At 49.8% G+C, this 14,941-nt stretch overlaps 1 protein-coding gene across 1 annotated transcript in view; it reads left to right on the plus strand.

Annotated features, from left to right (window-relative positions):
• The first annotated feature begins 717 nt into the window (after positions 1-717).
• Positions 718-14,941, plus strand: part of PER3 (period circadian regulator 3) — a 59,537-nt gene continuing 45,313 nt past the window's right edge. The window contains 9 exon segments of the mRNA XM_032594562.1: positions 718-893; positions 1,100-1,189; positions 1,349-1,510; positions 1,935-1,989; positions 2,181-2,271; positions 3,856-3,971; positions 5,151-5,352; positions 10,890-10,938; positions 14,778-14,920. Of these exon segments, the coding sequence (XP_032450453.1) occupies positions 718-893; positions 1,100-1,189; positions 1,349-1,510; positions 1,935-1,989; positions 2,181-2,271; positions 3,856-3,971; positions 5,151-5,352; positions 10,890-10,938; positions 14,778-14,920 (1,084 nt within the window).

The following is a 14,941-nucleotide window of genomic DNA, read 5'->3' on the forward strand; positions in this document are numbered from 1 at the left end:
TTGTCCTCCCCCAGTTGCCAAATCAACCTGTCACCTAAAGCAGACCGGGGCAACGTGTGAAGTCCGTCGTCAAAATTCCGTTTCTGAAAAACGGCTTTGATCTTCCGGAGGGCTGCTTTACCGCCCGGGTCCTCCAAGCCTCAAGAGTTGAAGGGCGAGAAAGCAGGAAGGCTGAGTAAAACGCAAATAAGGGAACCCGAGAAGGCGCGAAAAAGGCTCTGACGACGAGAGCCTTCTACCCGCGCCCGGGTGGGGGTGGGGGTGGGGCCCGGGGGTGGGGCCCGCCCCGCCCCCCAGGACTGTCCCCGACCCGGGACCGCACCGCCTCGGCCACCTGCGCGCCCGACCGCCTGCCTGAACACCCGCCCCTCACGTGGAGGCCGGCCCACCCCGCCCGGGTCCCGCCCTCTCGTGATTGGCGGCTCGAGCGCCCTATCCCTGCCGCGCTGGCTCCAGCCGCCCCGCTGTTCTTTCCCTCCCACCCCACCTCCCCGCCCCGGTGCTGTGAAAGGGGCGGAGCGCTCGACTCTCCCGGCCCGGGCTCCACCCTCTGAGGGCCCCTCCCCCGCTGCCTACGCGCCCGCCTTCCGGATTGGCCGCGCACCGCCCACCACCCGAACACCGGCGTTACGTAAAGGGCGACGGCGCCTTTTCCCCGCCCACTCGCTTCGGGTTATGTAACCGGGGCGCCCCGGCCGAGGCCCCGCCCCCGGGCCAATGGAGGCCCGCACAGCTGGCCGCGGCGGCCAATCGCGCGGCTGGGGGGCGGGGCCGCGTCACGTGGCGCGCAGGGGGCGCGGCGCCGGCGGCCACCCGGCACGCGGCGGGCCTCGGGACGGTTCGCGGCCCGGCCCCGCGCCGGGGAGCGGTGGCGGCAGTGGCTGCGGCAGCAGGTGAGTGCTCTGCCGGGGCCGGGAGGTCTCCCCCGAGGCCGCCCTGTGCCGTTGGGCCGGCGGCCGGGCGGTGCCGGGCCGGGAACCTGGGGGTCCGCAACTTTGCGCGGGAAGTTTCCCTGCCCGGGTCCGGTTTCTGCGGAGCCGTCGGCGCCGAGGGGCCGGCTCGCAGTCCGGCTCCCGCAGCAGGCCGCCCGTTTCCCTAGACACTCGTGCCCTGTGTCGCCCCCAGGCTGCCTCCTGGAGCGGGGCCGTCGGAGACTGCATGGAGACCCCGCAGAGAAGACTTCCTCCAGGTGAGCGGGGGTCGGTGGCCGTCGGCTCCCGGTGACTTGGAGCTTTCCCTGCGGCGACCGCACGCGCCGAGATGGGGAATCCAGGTCTGCCGCTGCCCGCAGAGTGAGCGGCAGGCAACGGACTGAGGGCTGCCCCGCAAAAGATGGACCCCTGTGAAGATCTGGAAAGGTCCAGCCTAAGTCTCTGGACTCCAGGGAGCCCGGGCCTCCGGAACTTGAAGGACCACGGGCCTGCGACCCTGAGGCCCTGGGGAAAGGACACGAGGAGATGTGGAGCCAGAAGTACCACCTGCAGAGCCCACGCGCGAAGAGCAGCAACAGGTGACACACCGTGATTCTTGCGTCGTTGTTCCTCGGGGAAGGAGGGCTGAAACCCTTGTATTCCTTTGTTTGTGAGCCTAGGAGAAGGTTTAGGGGGATACTGGACGACTCCGGATGAAATACGTAGGGAAACTGAAGAATTCCCGAAGAGAACCACACGTACGGAAGGAGTGGTTAAGGATTTAGCTGGAGTGGGGGCTCAAGTGGGAATGAGAAAGAACAGAGAATGTTTGATGACCACCCCTTGTTTCTTGGGCTGGGATCCCACACCTGTCAAACCAGAAACAGACCCATGAGCTAAATGAGTTGATCCGTGGTGAGCACTTAGAAAGTTGCTGGGCACCTCGCATGCCCTGCAGTGGACCAACTTTGGCTGTTCTTGTCATCCAAAGCGTGAGTTGAGTTTTGTTTTTTAATCTTCCAGTGAACGGCAAGATCGAAGCAGAGTTTCCGAAGAGCTTATAATGGTTGTCCAAGAAATGAAAAAATATTCCGTGAGTTCGAGCCCCGCGTCGGGCTCTGGGCTGATGGCTCGGAGCCTGGAGCCTGTTTCCGATTCTGTGTCTCCCTCTCTCTCTGCCCCTCCCCCGTTCATGCTCTGTCTCTCTCTGTCCCAAAAAAAATAAACGTTGAAAAAAAAAAAATTAAAAAAAAAAAAAAAAAAAAAGAAATGAAAAAATATTTCCCATCAGAGAGACCCAATAAGCCGAGCACTCTAGACGCCCTCAACTATGCCCTTCGTTGGGTACACAGTGTGCAAGGTAAAACGAGCCGGAGGGAAAGTCCAGTGGTGCAAGTACATCATTTTGCTCATAAACCTCAGCCGAGCAGGAAGAGTTGTCAGTGTGGTTCTAGTCCCTGAAACGTTTTGAGCTTTTTATGGTGCTGGATGGGTGAGGAGGAAGTCTACACTGATTCTAGTAGCGTGGTAGGTGTACAAATTAGGAACATCAGGAGAAGGAACCTTTTTTGTGTAATGGTTTAGGAACTGCTGTTTAGTGCCCGTGCCATATTTTGTGATTTGCTGCAGGAGAGTACACTTGGGCACATTTTAAAGACTCACTTTAAAAAAGATGTTTTTTAATGTTAATTAATTTATTTTTTTTTTTAATTTTTTTTTTTCAACGTTTATTTATTTTTTGGGGACAGAGAGAGACAGAGCATGAACGGGGGAGGGGCAGAGAGAGAGGGAGACACAGAATCGGAAACAGGCTCCAGGCCCTGAGCCATCAGCCCAGAGCCTGACGCGGGGCTCGAACTCACGGACCGCGAGATCGTGACCTGGCTGAAGTCGGACGCTTAACCGACTGCGCCACCCAGGCGCCCCTAATGTTAATTTATTTTTGAGAGAATGAGAGAGACAGAGCATGAGCAGGGGAGGGGCAGAGAGGGAGACACACAGAATCGGAAGCCAGCTCCAGCCTCCGAGCTGTCAGCACAGAGCCTGATGTGGGGCTCGAACCCTCAAACCGTGAAACCATGACTTGAGCCGAAGTCGGACGCTGAACTGACTGAGCCACCCAGGCGCCCCTGAAGACTCACTTTTTAAAGAATCATTGTCTTCTGGGGTGTCTGGGTGGCTCCGTCGGTCCAGCATCTGACTTCGGCTCAGATCATGCTCTCGCGGTTTGTGGGTTTGAGCCCCGCATCAGGCTCTGTCTGTGCTGATAGCTCGGAGCCTGGAGCCTGCTTCAGATTCTGTGTCTCCTCCCCTTTCTGCCCCTCCCATGCTCATGCTCTCTTTCTGTCTCTCAATAATAAATAAAAGTTAAAACTACTTTCTGTGAAACATTTAAAAAAAAATCATTGTCTTCTAAGGTTATTGGGGAAAAAATACATTTGAGAAAATGCAATTCCCCATTCGCTGTCATCCACATACTGTTCCGGTGCCTTCACGATATATCAGGAATCTACCAAATTAAAAATGAACAATCACAAACACCTTTTCCTTTTTATCTCTGACTTTTCGTTTGCAGGGATTTCATAAAGTACACATTTTCATTAGCATAAATCTCTGCGACTTTGTGTAGGACACACAGTTCTTGAGTACTGAAGTAATGTTTCTGCCATAAACACGTCACATGTATGTGTTCGAAATTTTTGGTTTTAGTACCTTCAGTGGGTCCTGCTCCTCGCAATGTGGAACATCAAAAAAATCCTGAAACTCCAAGGCTTAGGTTTGTACAACTGTCAGTATTTTAGGTGCAGATGATGCTGTGGTTTTGAGGAAAACATGCTGAGGTGTCCTCATCCTGAAAAACGAGCCAACTTGAACGGTAGTGAAACTTCCTTCCTGAAGATACTGTTGTCACTGGACTGCCTCTTTATTTTCTTGTGTTTCTTAGCAAACAGTGAGTTTTTCCAGATTCTCCGTCCAGATGGAGCACCTCGAGCAGATGTGACCACGTACAGTCTTGAGGAACTGAGCACGGTTGCTTCAGAACACGCTTCCAAAAACACACTAAGGATTCTCAAGTTTTGCCGTATCAACCAGGGTGATTTTTCCTAACGACTTTATCTAGATGTAGATTTTTAAACCTAATAATTTGGAGTTGCAGAAACCACAATTTGAGGGTAGAAAGCAGATTACCATGGAGGTGTTGTGTAGTATATGGCCCTCGCCAGAGCATGGACCTAAAACCAGGAGGCAGCACGCGAGCGGTGGTTCTCTGTGCTTTGGTTCTCAGGTGCCCCAACATCCTGAGCTTCCCTGAGTTTTCTGGAATTAAGAGGAAAAAAATAAACTGCAGAGCGGTTGCCCTCATTTTATTCTAAGCCCCGAATTGTTAATTTGTATTTATAACATTCTTAGTTCCAATACCTACTACGTTAAGTTGTAACAGCTGGATTTTATAGAACAGGTCAGTTGAGATGCTGTCATTTTTTGGGTAACGTTTGGAAGAGACATTTAGTGTATCTGTTTTGAATCTCTTCATGTTGACTGAGTAATTCAACCGCATTCTTTACTGACGCGATGGAGATTACTTAATTTTTAATTCAAGTCATGTTTAGACTTCAGCGCGATTGTAACGTAACGATTTTGTCCTGTCAGAACATGAGCTGTGCTAAAACCACAGTAGCTTTTGTTTCACTGACCGAGGTGTTTATGGTACTGCTGCGGGTGTGGCCGAGATGTGAGACACACTGAAAAGTTTAAGAAAACATTTCCCCTTTAAGATCTCCAAAATAAAGCCAGACAGGAAGGCATGCTGGTGCTAGAATTGCAGACACAAACCGTGGCCCGTTATAAATGTTCCAGATGTCCGATGGGACAAATCAGAGAAGTTACTCTTCTCTACTGACGGTGTCTCGAGGGAGGGGAATCTCGAGCCTGGTCCTAAAGCCTAGAGTCCCCCTGGTTTGCAAACGAGAAGGAGTCAGAAGCAGACGCGCCACATGCACGCTTAGTAGATATAGGAGGAGCTGGTGTATCCTTTGGTATAGAAATCAGACCTTCAGGAGGTAAAATGCAGGTTCTACGGTGATGGCTAAGCTGTATATTGGAGAATTACATGGCCATTGTGGGACATGTGTGCGTGTTTTAAGCTTTTGATCACGTTAGAAGTCTAGAAGTTTAGCTTTCAGGGAATATTGCTGTAAGGATCTCAGTGTTGGCATTCATCTCCAATGTTTTTTATAGGATACCTTTGTGGCGGTGTTTTCATTTCTGTCTGGAAGGTTAGTGCACGTTTCTGAACAGGCCACTTCGATCCTGAACTGTAAGAAGGATTTCTTGGAGTCCTCGCACTTTGTTGAACTGCTCGCCCCTCAAGATGTGAGGGTGTTCTGTGCACACACTGTCCACGCTCAGCTTCCCTTCTGGAACAGCTGGACCCAAAGAGGTAACGGGACCGATGCTCAGATATTTATCTTGCCTCGTAAAGATCAGTTTCATTCTTTGAGAGATAGGACCAAAATTGACACATTATTTTGAATCTGCAAACTGTATGGTTTTTCTTACCTCTTTATTTTAAAAAGTCAGAATGTGGAGTGCCTGGCTGACTCTGTCAGAGGAGCACACAACTCTTAATCTCAGGGTCGTGAGTTCAAGGCCCACGTTAAGCATAGGGATTACTAAAAATAAGTAAAACTTAAAAAAAAATTAAAAAGTAAATAAAAAGTCAATGTGACGAAAACAGCACTTTAAATGCTTCTCGTGACAAAAAGTTCCAATCAATACGCTGTCATTTCGTCAAGTTGATTAACTACGTAGGTTATATATCATACACATGGTGTGATAGCCTGTGTAACTCAATAGCAGGTTAATTGTTATGAAGACTCTGTTCCCTCTAAGTTAATAAAATTAAATGTTTTTTTCTCTTAAATTGACTTCATTATTTCTTTGCTTTGTTTGGAGATAAACTTCTCATGGTCGGCTCCCATTCTAGTTTTGCTTCCCCCTAAAAGTTCACAAATCTCATTGCTTTGTTTTCCTTCTGAAATGCTTATTTGCCTGAACCTGGGATGCCTGTTCACAGTTTCCTCTGTGGCATTCAGTCCTGTGTGCTTTTTAAAATAAGTCGTTACTTCTTTTTACAGCCACCCGTTATTACTTATTTCATATCCTTTGTTAGTGTATCTCAAAGAGCGTGGTATATAGATCAACTTTTTCCTCTTGATTCCAAGCCTTTTTCTCCATTTTTTTTATTTAAATCTGATTTATCATGGTAAAAAAAAATAGCAAAATTTACCATCTTACCATTTTTAAGTGTGCAGTTTCATAGCATTAGGTACGTTGGCATGGTTGTGAAACACACGTCCAGAACGTTCTCATCTTGCAAATCTAGGACTCTGTGCCCATTCCGATTTTTTAGTGCATACGTGGTCTAGTGGAGAACAGTCTTGCACTTACAGGCTCCTTTTTCCAGTGACAGACCTTTGCCCCATCTTTTGTGTACAGTTTGTATAAGCTTCAGGACGCACACCTGTCTTCCTCATTTCCTGTCACTCGAAAATGTGGACTTCATTTCTGTTCCTCTTTCGTGAACACGTATTTTCAACCTTTAATTGTCCACCTTTGTTTCTCTGCTTTTAGTGGTCATTCACCCACTCCGCGAACATGTATTCAACAAACACTGTGGGCCTGGAGGATGCAGGGTGTTGACACACAGCTGTGAACAGAGCAGGTGTAGGGCACTGTGTGCCAGTCCTCCCACTTACCCGATGCCGCTCCTCCAACTGGCCTCTCCAGTCTCTGTGCTTTTCAACCATGTTATCTTTGCATAATACTTGCTGCTGTGATATTTCCCCTCCGTGTGAAAACGTAAATATGCCCTGAAATCGTCTTTTGGATCTAAAAGTTGGCTTCCTCCATGGAGAGACGGTGCCCATCTCAGTGACTAGCCACACGGTGCTTTGCCTCACACGCCCAAGCGATTCCAACCCTTCTTGAGCCATTTCTGGGCTGGGCCTGTGTTGCCGCCTCCTGTCCCCTCTGATCTCCTGGAACGTTAAGGGGACAGAGGAAGCTATCAACTCAGCCGTCGTCCGCTTTTGGCCTGGCCTCTGAGCACATACCCACTTTGGTTTGTCGCGCGGCCCTCACAGAAGGCTCTGACCGCTGTCCCTTCAGCGCACGCTTCCAAGAGCAAGAATTCACCGTGACAGCCGAGGTGTGGAAGTGATAACGGGCTCACATCTACTACCTGAGATCCTACAGTGGAGCTCTGTGTCCTACGTGACCCCTAGAGAATGCAGTTACGTTCAGGTGCCTGGTGTTCCATATACGTAGTGCAAACAAATCTGCCCTCTGGTAGAGTTCCAGTATTTCCCGTGTGTAAAGAATTTTAAGCAAAGAATTAGAGGTCTGAGCTTTAAATTGAGTCCTGTCCCTTTGTGAACTGTGGTGGCCGGCTAGCTTCTCCCCGTGAAATGCTAGTTTCCTGGCAGCCTGTTAACTGACACAGGGCTGCCGGGAGACACGAGCTCGCCCATGGTGGGGAAGGCAGCAGGTATTTGGAATGTTCCCCAGCATGAGGGGATCATCCTCATTGCTACCATCTATGGAAAGGGACTCTTCTTCATGTTTCAGTGGGTTAACTAATTTAATCTCCACAAAAACCTTATGAGGTGTAGACACGGTCACTGTCCTCATTGACAGGTAAGCTAACCGTGTTAGTTTGGGTCTGCTGGAAAGCAAACGTCAGGGCGGGGTCAGCTGTGTAAGAGACTCGCTGGGGGAGGGCGTGGGAGGAGGGGAGCGCTGCCCTCAGCCCACAGCGCTCCTCTGACACCCGTGGAAAGAGCGGGAACAAGGACTGGGGAGGAGGAGGCTTGGCCAGGCAGTCAAAGGCAAGTCCAGGCCACAGGCACACGCCGGAGGAGCCGTGCGTCTCCGTGGACTGGTCCTGCCTCGGTCTCGCTCTGTGTGCAGGTGCTGGCTGGGAGCGGACATTGGATACAGGACCCCGGGGACAGCAGCTGTGGCCTGCGGTCAGTTCTATCCCCTGACGCCGGGAGCTGTTCCCCTTCTTGGCCACTATGGTCATTGAGGCACAGAGCTAAGTGACTCACCTGAGGTCACCCTGCCAGTAAGCATGGGGCCACGTTTCTCCTTGGCGGTGTGAATCCAGAGTCCGTGCTCTGAACCACTGCCCCTCCTGACTGCCGAGTCCCTGTGGCTGTAACTTTATTTATTTATTTATTTATTTATTTATTTATTTATTTATTTATTTAAAAAAAGTTTTTTTTAACGTTTATTTATTTTTGAGACAGAGAGAGACAGAGCATGAACCAGGGAGGGGCAGAGAGAGAGGGAGACACAGAATCCGAAGCAGGCTCCAGGCTCTGAGCCGTCAGCCCAGAGCCTGACGCGTGGCTTGAACTCACGGACCGCGAGATCGTGACCTGAGCTGAAGTCGGACGCTTAACCGACTGAGCCACCCAGGTGCCCCATGTAACTTTAAAACAGGAGTTCTGGGGGTGTGCCTAGGTGGCTCAGTCAAGTGTCCCAACTCCTGATTTTGGTCCAGGTCATGGTCGTAAGATTGAGCCCCCACATCAGGCTCCAGGCTGACAGTGTGGAGTCTGCTTGGGCTTCTCTCTCTCTCTCTCTCTCTCTCTCTCTCTCTCCACCCCCCCCTCTCTCTGCCCCCCCACCCGCTTGCACTCCATCTCTGTCAAATAAATAAAACATTAAAAATAAAATGAGATCTGTAATCACACAAAAATGGGCATTCGAAAGTGGCATTAAGGAATGAGTCCTGTTCATAGAAATCATCTCAAAAAAATTGAGGATACTTTTGAAACATGCTTATCTTGCTGTAATTTCTCCATAAGTTCACCCGAGCCTTTGCTGAGGTAGTTTCTGTGGTAGGACCGTTAACATGTCTCAGAGGAATTAATTCAGTAAGCCTACCCGGTCAGCTCCCCCTCTCGTTCTTTCTCACAGATGTGCTGTGAGAACAGTGTTCTGGTTTCAGAATTCTGGGACTGGAACTTTCATAGTTTTCTGAATTCTAATACTTTGATCATCCGTGCCTTTTTATTTTTTTATTTTTTAATTTTTTTTAATGTTTATTTATTTTTGAAAGAGAGACAGAGTGAGAGGCAGAGGGGCAGAGAGAGGAGTCACAGAATCCGAAGCAGGCTCCAGGCTCCGAGCTGTCAGCACAGAGCCCGACACGGGGCTTGAACGCACAGAGTGTAAGATCATGACCTGAGCTGAAGTCGGACACTTAACCGACTGAGCCACCCAGGCGCCCCTCATCTGTGCCTTTTTATTTATTTTTAAAAATTTTTTTTCAACGTTTTTTATTTATTTTTGAGACAGAGAGAGAGCATGAACGGGGGAGGGGCAGAGAGAGAGGGAGACACAGAATCGGAAACAGGCTCCAGGCTTCGAGCCATCAGCCCACAGCCCGACGCGGGGCTCGAACTCACGGACCGCGAGATCGTGACCTGGCTGAAGTCAGACGCTTAACCGGCTGCGCCACCCAGGCGCCCCTCATCTGTGCCTTTTTAAAAGGAGTTTGTGTGTGTGTGTGTGTGTGTGTGTGTGTATTTTTAATCAAGTACATTTTCATTGATCATTCAAAAGCCCATTTTCTGACTCTTTCTATATTCTTCTGCTCAGAAGTGCAAAGATCTGGACCATTTTCAGTATTTTGGTTTCCTCTCCCTCTCTTTTTTAGAGAAGAGAGAAGGAGCACAAGGGGAGAAGAGGAAGAGGGAAAGAGAGAGAATCCTAAGCAGGCTCTACACTCAGCACGGAGCCCAGCGCAGGGCTCGAACCCGCGACCCCGGGATCACAACCTGAGCCTAAATCAAGAGTCGAATGCTCAACCGACGGAGCCACCCAGGAGTCCCAGTATTTTGGTTCTTTAGAGCTCTCACTGTGTGTGCTCCTTCAGTGTATCTTTTTAAAACATCTTGGTTTTAAGCATTTCCTCTGTTCCTCTGAGTAAGGACTTTTCACCCCAGTGAGCGAATGTCCAAAAGATAAATTCAAGGAGCTGTAAGCAGAGGAGACGTAGTCAGCAAACACCGGGGAGAAGGTTCAGCCCCTCGATCGAGGCAAACTTAGACGCTGCTGCACTACCACTTCACAAACCAATAAAATTCATGCAGAGAGCAATAAAATTGGTGTGATCATTGGCAGGCGTGAGGATTGTGAGAAAATGCCCTTAGAGACACTGGACCAACTTGTGTAGATCAGTGGGACAGTACACAGTGAGAGGCAGATGATCGTACCACTTGGCCCAGGGCCCCGACTTTGGGGACTTTATTCCAGGCAAGAAACAAGTGAAAGACATGTATGTGTCATACACCTAATTGCCGTAAGTTGTCGACGTCGACAATCCGTGAGGTGTGTCCAGACTATTACAGTGAAATAGAGTTTTATCACCAAAGTAAATGTGTCACCGGATTATTGCAGTGATATCGGAGAGATGAGCACGGGCAGTTTCAGCGATAGAGGATGCACCACGGGAAGCAGTAAGGGACAGACCTCAGTCCAGTGCCCTCAGTCTGAGAGCCACTGCTAGAATAGGAAAGCCCCTGGAAGATCCTGGATGTGACTACATCTCAAGAGTATCTCCTCCTTTGTTTTTTTTTATAATGTTTATTTATTTTTGAGAGAGGGAAAGAGCGTGCGTGAACATGGGAGGGGCAGAGGGAGAGGGGGACAGAGGATCCAAAGCAGGCTCTGCACTGAGAGCAGTGAGCCGGATGCGGGGCTCGAACTCACAAACTCTGAAATCACAACCTCAGCCGAAGTCGGACACTCAATCAACCGAGCCACCAGGAGCCCCAAGAGTATCTCCTTTGAAAGAATTGTTTATTGTCTGGGGATAGTTCAAGTTTGTCTCACCGAGGAGGGGCTGCTCTACCCTGTTGCTCTGGGAGGGGGTGAGTAACACTTTGTCTTTATTTCCCGCAGCATCTCAGTACGAATTCGCTCCAGTGAAATCCTTTTTCTGCAGGATCCGGTAAGTCTTGGGGCTTGTGGGGGCCGGGAATGGTGGGCTATGTTCTGATTTTATTTGGTACTTTTTAGATTCTTCCGGATTCATCTAGGACTCCGATCTTGCCATCAGAAGTTTGTATATTGTTTATTTTTTTAGTGTGAGAGAGAGAGAGCAAGTGGAGGAGAGGGAGAGAGAGAATCCTAACTCAGCAGGCTCCATGCCGAGCACAGAACTCAACACGGGGCTCGATCTCACAACCCTGAGATCATGACCGGAGCCAAAATCAAGAGTCAGATGCTTAACCAGCTGAGCTATCCAGGCACCCCAAGAAGTTTGTATTTTGATTGGGAAGAGACATACATTCACAAAATGCCTACCTACATAAAAATGCAATCAGGAAAAAGGGCAAAGAGATTCTTGTTAGCCAGTAATGCAGGGAGGGGCATTGTCTCTCTCTCTCTCTCTCTCTCTCTCTCTCACTCTCTCTCTCTCAACCACTGGATGGTAAGTTAACTGTCAAATGGCCATTGTTTTAGGTTCTTTTGTTTTTTGGTTTTGGTTTTTTTTTTTTTTTTTTTTTTTTTTTTTGCTTTTTGTCCTTTGGTCACATTTAAAATTAATTTTTGAAATTTCTATGCCTCATGTGGGGCTTGAACTCACAACCCTGGGATCAGGAGTCACATGCTCTACCGACTGAGCCAGTCAGCGCCCCGAATTTTTGAAATTTTCAATAACTTTAAAGGAAGTAAGATAGATCTGTTCAAGGGAAGGATTTAAAAGGTCCAGACATAGTGAACCAGAAGAAAACGGACCAAAATTTTAATAGTAGTTGATTTCTGGTAGGAGTCATTGGTGACTTTTACTATAATTTGTTCCTGTTACTTTGTCAATAAAAAGAAAACGTGTTTCAAAATGTTATGATTCCCAGTATTAGTACTAAAGTTCCTAAATGCTCCAGACGTGTGGAAAACTAAAGAGAACACGCCTTGTAATGGATTAGTCGGCCGCTCCGTGGGGTTGGGGGAACTTGAGCTAATGGTATTCCGGTGCTTGGGGGAGCGATACCCTGGGGAAGGTGTGCAGGAGGGAGGGCTGTGTTGGTTCATTCAGTCCTTTACAGGAGTTCTTATGAAGAGCTTAGAACAGTGCTTACCACGTAGTAAGTGCTGTTTGTGTTTGTTTTGTTAGTAAACATACCCGTGTGCCTTCTCTGAGCCAGGCGAGGCTACAGGTACAAAGTTCTTGCCCTCATGGACCTTACGTTCTGTGTGTAGGGGGACCAATAATGAACAGGTGCCTGTGTATGTGTCAGCTGGCGGTAAGTTTCGTGTAGAACAGTGCAAGAGAGTAAGGGAATTCTGGGCAGTGCAGAGATTACTAGTGTTCTCAGGGGGGTCAAGGAACCTTCTCTAACAAGAAGCCTGATTGGAGCCAGAGCCTGAAGGAGGTGAGAGAGTGAGCCACACCTCTCTGAGAGAAGAGTGTTCCAGATAAGTGCAAAGGCCCTGGGGCGGAGCATGCTTGGCCTGTGGGCGGAGTGACAAGGAAGCTAATGCTGCTGGAGCACAGGAGGGGGTGAACAGGAAGGACAGGAAGAAACAGGGAGCTTTGACTTCTGAAGGAAACGTTTTGTTCAGGTCTATCATTTATTTGAAAACTTTAGTTTTGGAATTTGCAAAATAAAGGGAAGTAGAGGAGAAAGGACAGTGGACTGGTACGCACTTACCATTCCGCCTCGATAACTTTAACCCACGGCCAGTGGTCTGTCATCTCTGCCACCACCTGCTCCTCAGCCCGCCCTCCCCATGATTCTGTAGCAGAATCTCAGGTCGTGCATCATTTCCTCCATTGGCATCTCAGAATGGGATCTAAAAGATAAGGTTCCCATTAATGTCTGTGGTGCTCAAATTGTCCCGTCTGTGGCCAGCCGGAGCCCCTTCGCGTTAGCTCTGGGGCCGTGTGAGGGCGCCCCTGTGGTCGGTGACAGCCTCCTTGGCTTCAGGGATGATGTCCCACCCAGCCTCTTCCCAGACATTTCCTGCCTCAGACACGGAGTCAGTTGTTTCTCCAAGGATCCTTCACTCCTCGTGCTGGGAAGTGGCATCACCATCCGGAGATCAACTCTGCATGGTGGGGGGTGGGGAGGTTGCTAGGCTTGTCATGGCTTCTAGGTATTCTCAGTTTCATCTTCCAGAAGGATGGTAATTGGTAATTGGTGTTAAAAAAGGACCGCGTTGGGCGCTGTGGTGGGGATGGCGTGGGTGCGACAGGCAGCAGGTGCACGGGGGGAGGGGATGCGGAAGTGTCTTGGATATCATGGATAGATTTGTATGGGAGAGTTACTGGAGTTTATCCACGGACGAGGTTGGGGTGTGAAATAGAGGCTGAGTCGAGGTGGCGCAAGAGTCTTTGGCTCCAGTCACCGTGTGCAGGGGCAAAGGAGACCAGGAAGGCAGCTTCCTGGAGCAGAGGGCAAGAGTACAAGTTAGGTTCGCCTTACCTGTTGGGAATCTACCCATGGTGTTGAGCAGGCGTGGGTCCGTGAGTCTGGAGTTGCGGGAGAATTCCGGGCTAGAGACAGGGACTCGGGTCGCCTGCGCACACAGGGCATCGCAAACCCCATGGCGGGGTGGGCCTGGGAGACGCACCCACAGAAGTCGGAGGGAGCGGGAGACACAGGCTCAGCTCGTGGCTCAGGGTCCGGGGAAGGCCACCCTCTTCTCAGTGGCGGAAGCAGGCTCGTGGTGGAGAGTGGGGGCACTGGTGGAGGTGCCGGAGTCTGCAGAGAGGCGAATGAGCCAGGTGGGGGTGGGAGTGCGTGTGCACGTGGCCACGGACGGACGTGGAGCTTCTAGGCCACTACAGACTGTTTGACACCTATGTAAACGACGGTGGGAGAGGGGATGTGACTGGTAGAAACAAGGGAGTATGAATTCAGTTGTGGGCACATGGACAGTAAGGGGACCGTCGTATCCAAGGAGAAGTGTCCTCTGGGCAGCTGGAGCTGTGAAACAGGGTGACAGTGTTGGAGTCGAGCCGCCCCGACCCAGGGAGGTGCCCCGCAGCGGGGGTTGGGGCTTGGCCAGCAGGTTGCAGCCCTGCTTTCCGGCTCAGGCAGGCACGTAAGGAGTGTTCAACCGCACACAGGGCCCTGCGCCCATCAGGTGTGGCTAAAGCAGTAAGACTGAGTCAGTCCCCTGAGAGATAGAGGAAGGGACGGTGAAGAACTGGCTTTGGGGGCACGATCACAAGGAGCCCCGTTTTCTGTCATGTGGTACTTGGTTTAGACACATGAGGTAAGATAGGTAGTTACACCTGTCCCTCTTGGAAGAAGCGAGAAGTCACAGTGGGAAGTTAGGGTTTGGCGGTCAGAAGGAAAGTCGCAGGATGGCTGGTTCCAGTTTTAACTCACTAAGCTGGTTCTCCATAAAGCCTCTTTTTTTTTTATATAAGTTTATTTTATTTTGAGAGAAAGAGAGCTGGGGAGGGGCAGAGAGAGAAGAGAGAGACAGAGGTGCCACACTGTCAGCGCAGAACCTGATGTGGCGCTCGAACTCAACAAACCACGAGATCATGACCTGAGCTAAAACCAAAAGTCAGATGCTTAACCCACTGAGCCACCCAGGCGGGCAGCTTTCCATAAGACCTCTTTATCTCTGAATAATGAATAAGTATAATTGCCTTTGGGTATTGAAAATATAAACTAATGTTTCTCTTCTCTTTCAAATAAACACGTTTAAACATTTTAGACTTGATCTGTCTGTCTCAGAAATTACCAATAAGACATTTCTCCTGCCTGGTTTCACGTTGGGCTAATTGAATGCGTGAGGACAGGCACTCATCATTTTTATTCTTTTCAGTGGAGGCAAAGTCAGAGAGCAAGAGAAGCGTTACTACCCATTCCGGATTATTCCCTATTTGATGCGCGTACATGTCTCTACCCAGCGGGAACCTGAGTCGTGCTGTCTCATCCTGGTGGAGAAAGTTCGCTCTGGTTATGAAGGTGAGTCCGGAGTGTCTGCTT

This window comes from Lynx canadensis, chromosome C1 (genome assembly GCF_007474595.2).
Source record: "Lynx canadensis isolate LIC74 chromosome C1, mLynCan4.pri.v2, whole genome shotgun sequence".
NCBI lineage: Eukaryota > Metazoa > Chordata > Mammalia > Carnivora > Felidae > Lynx > Lynx canadensis.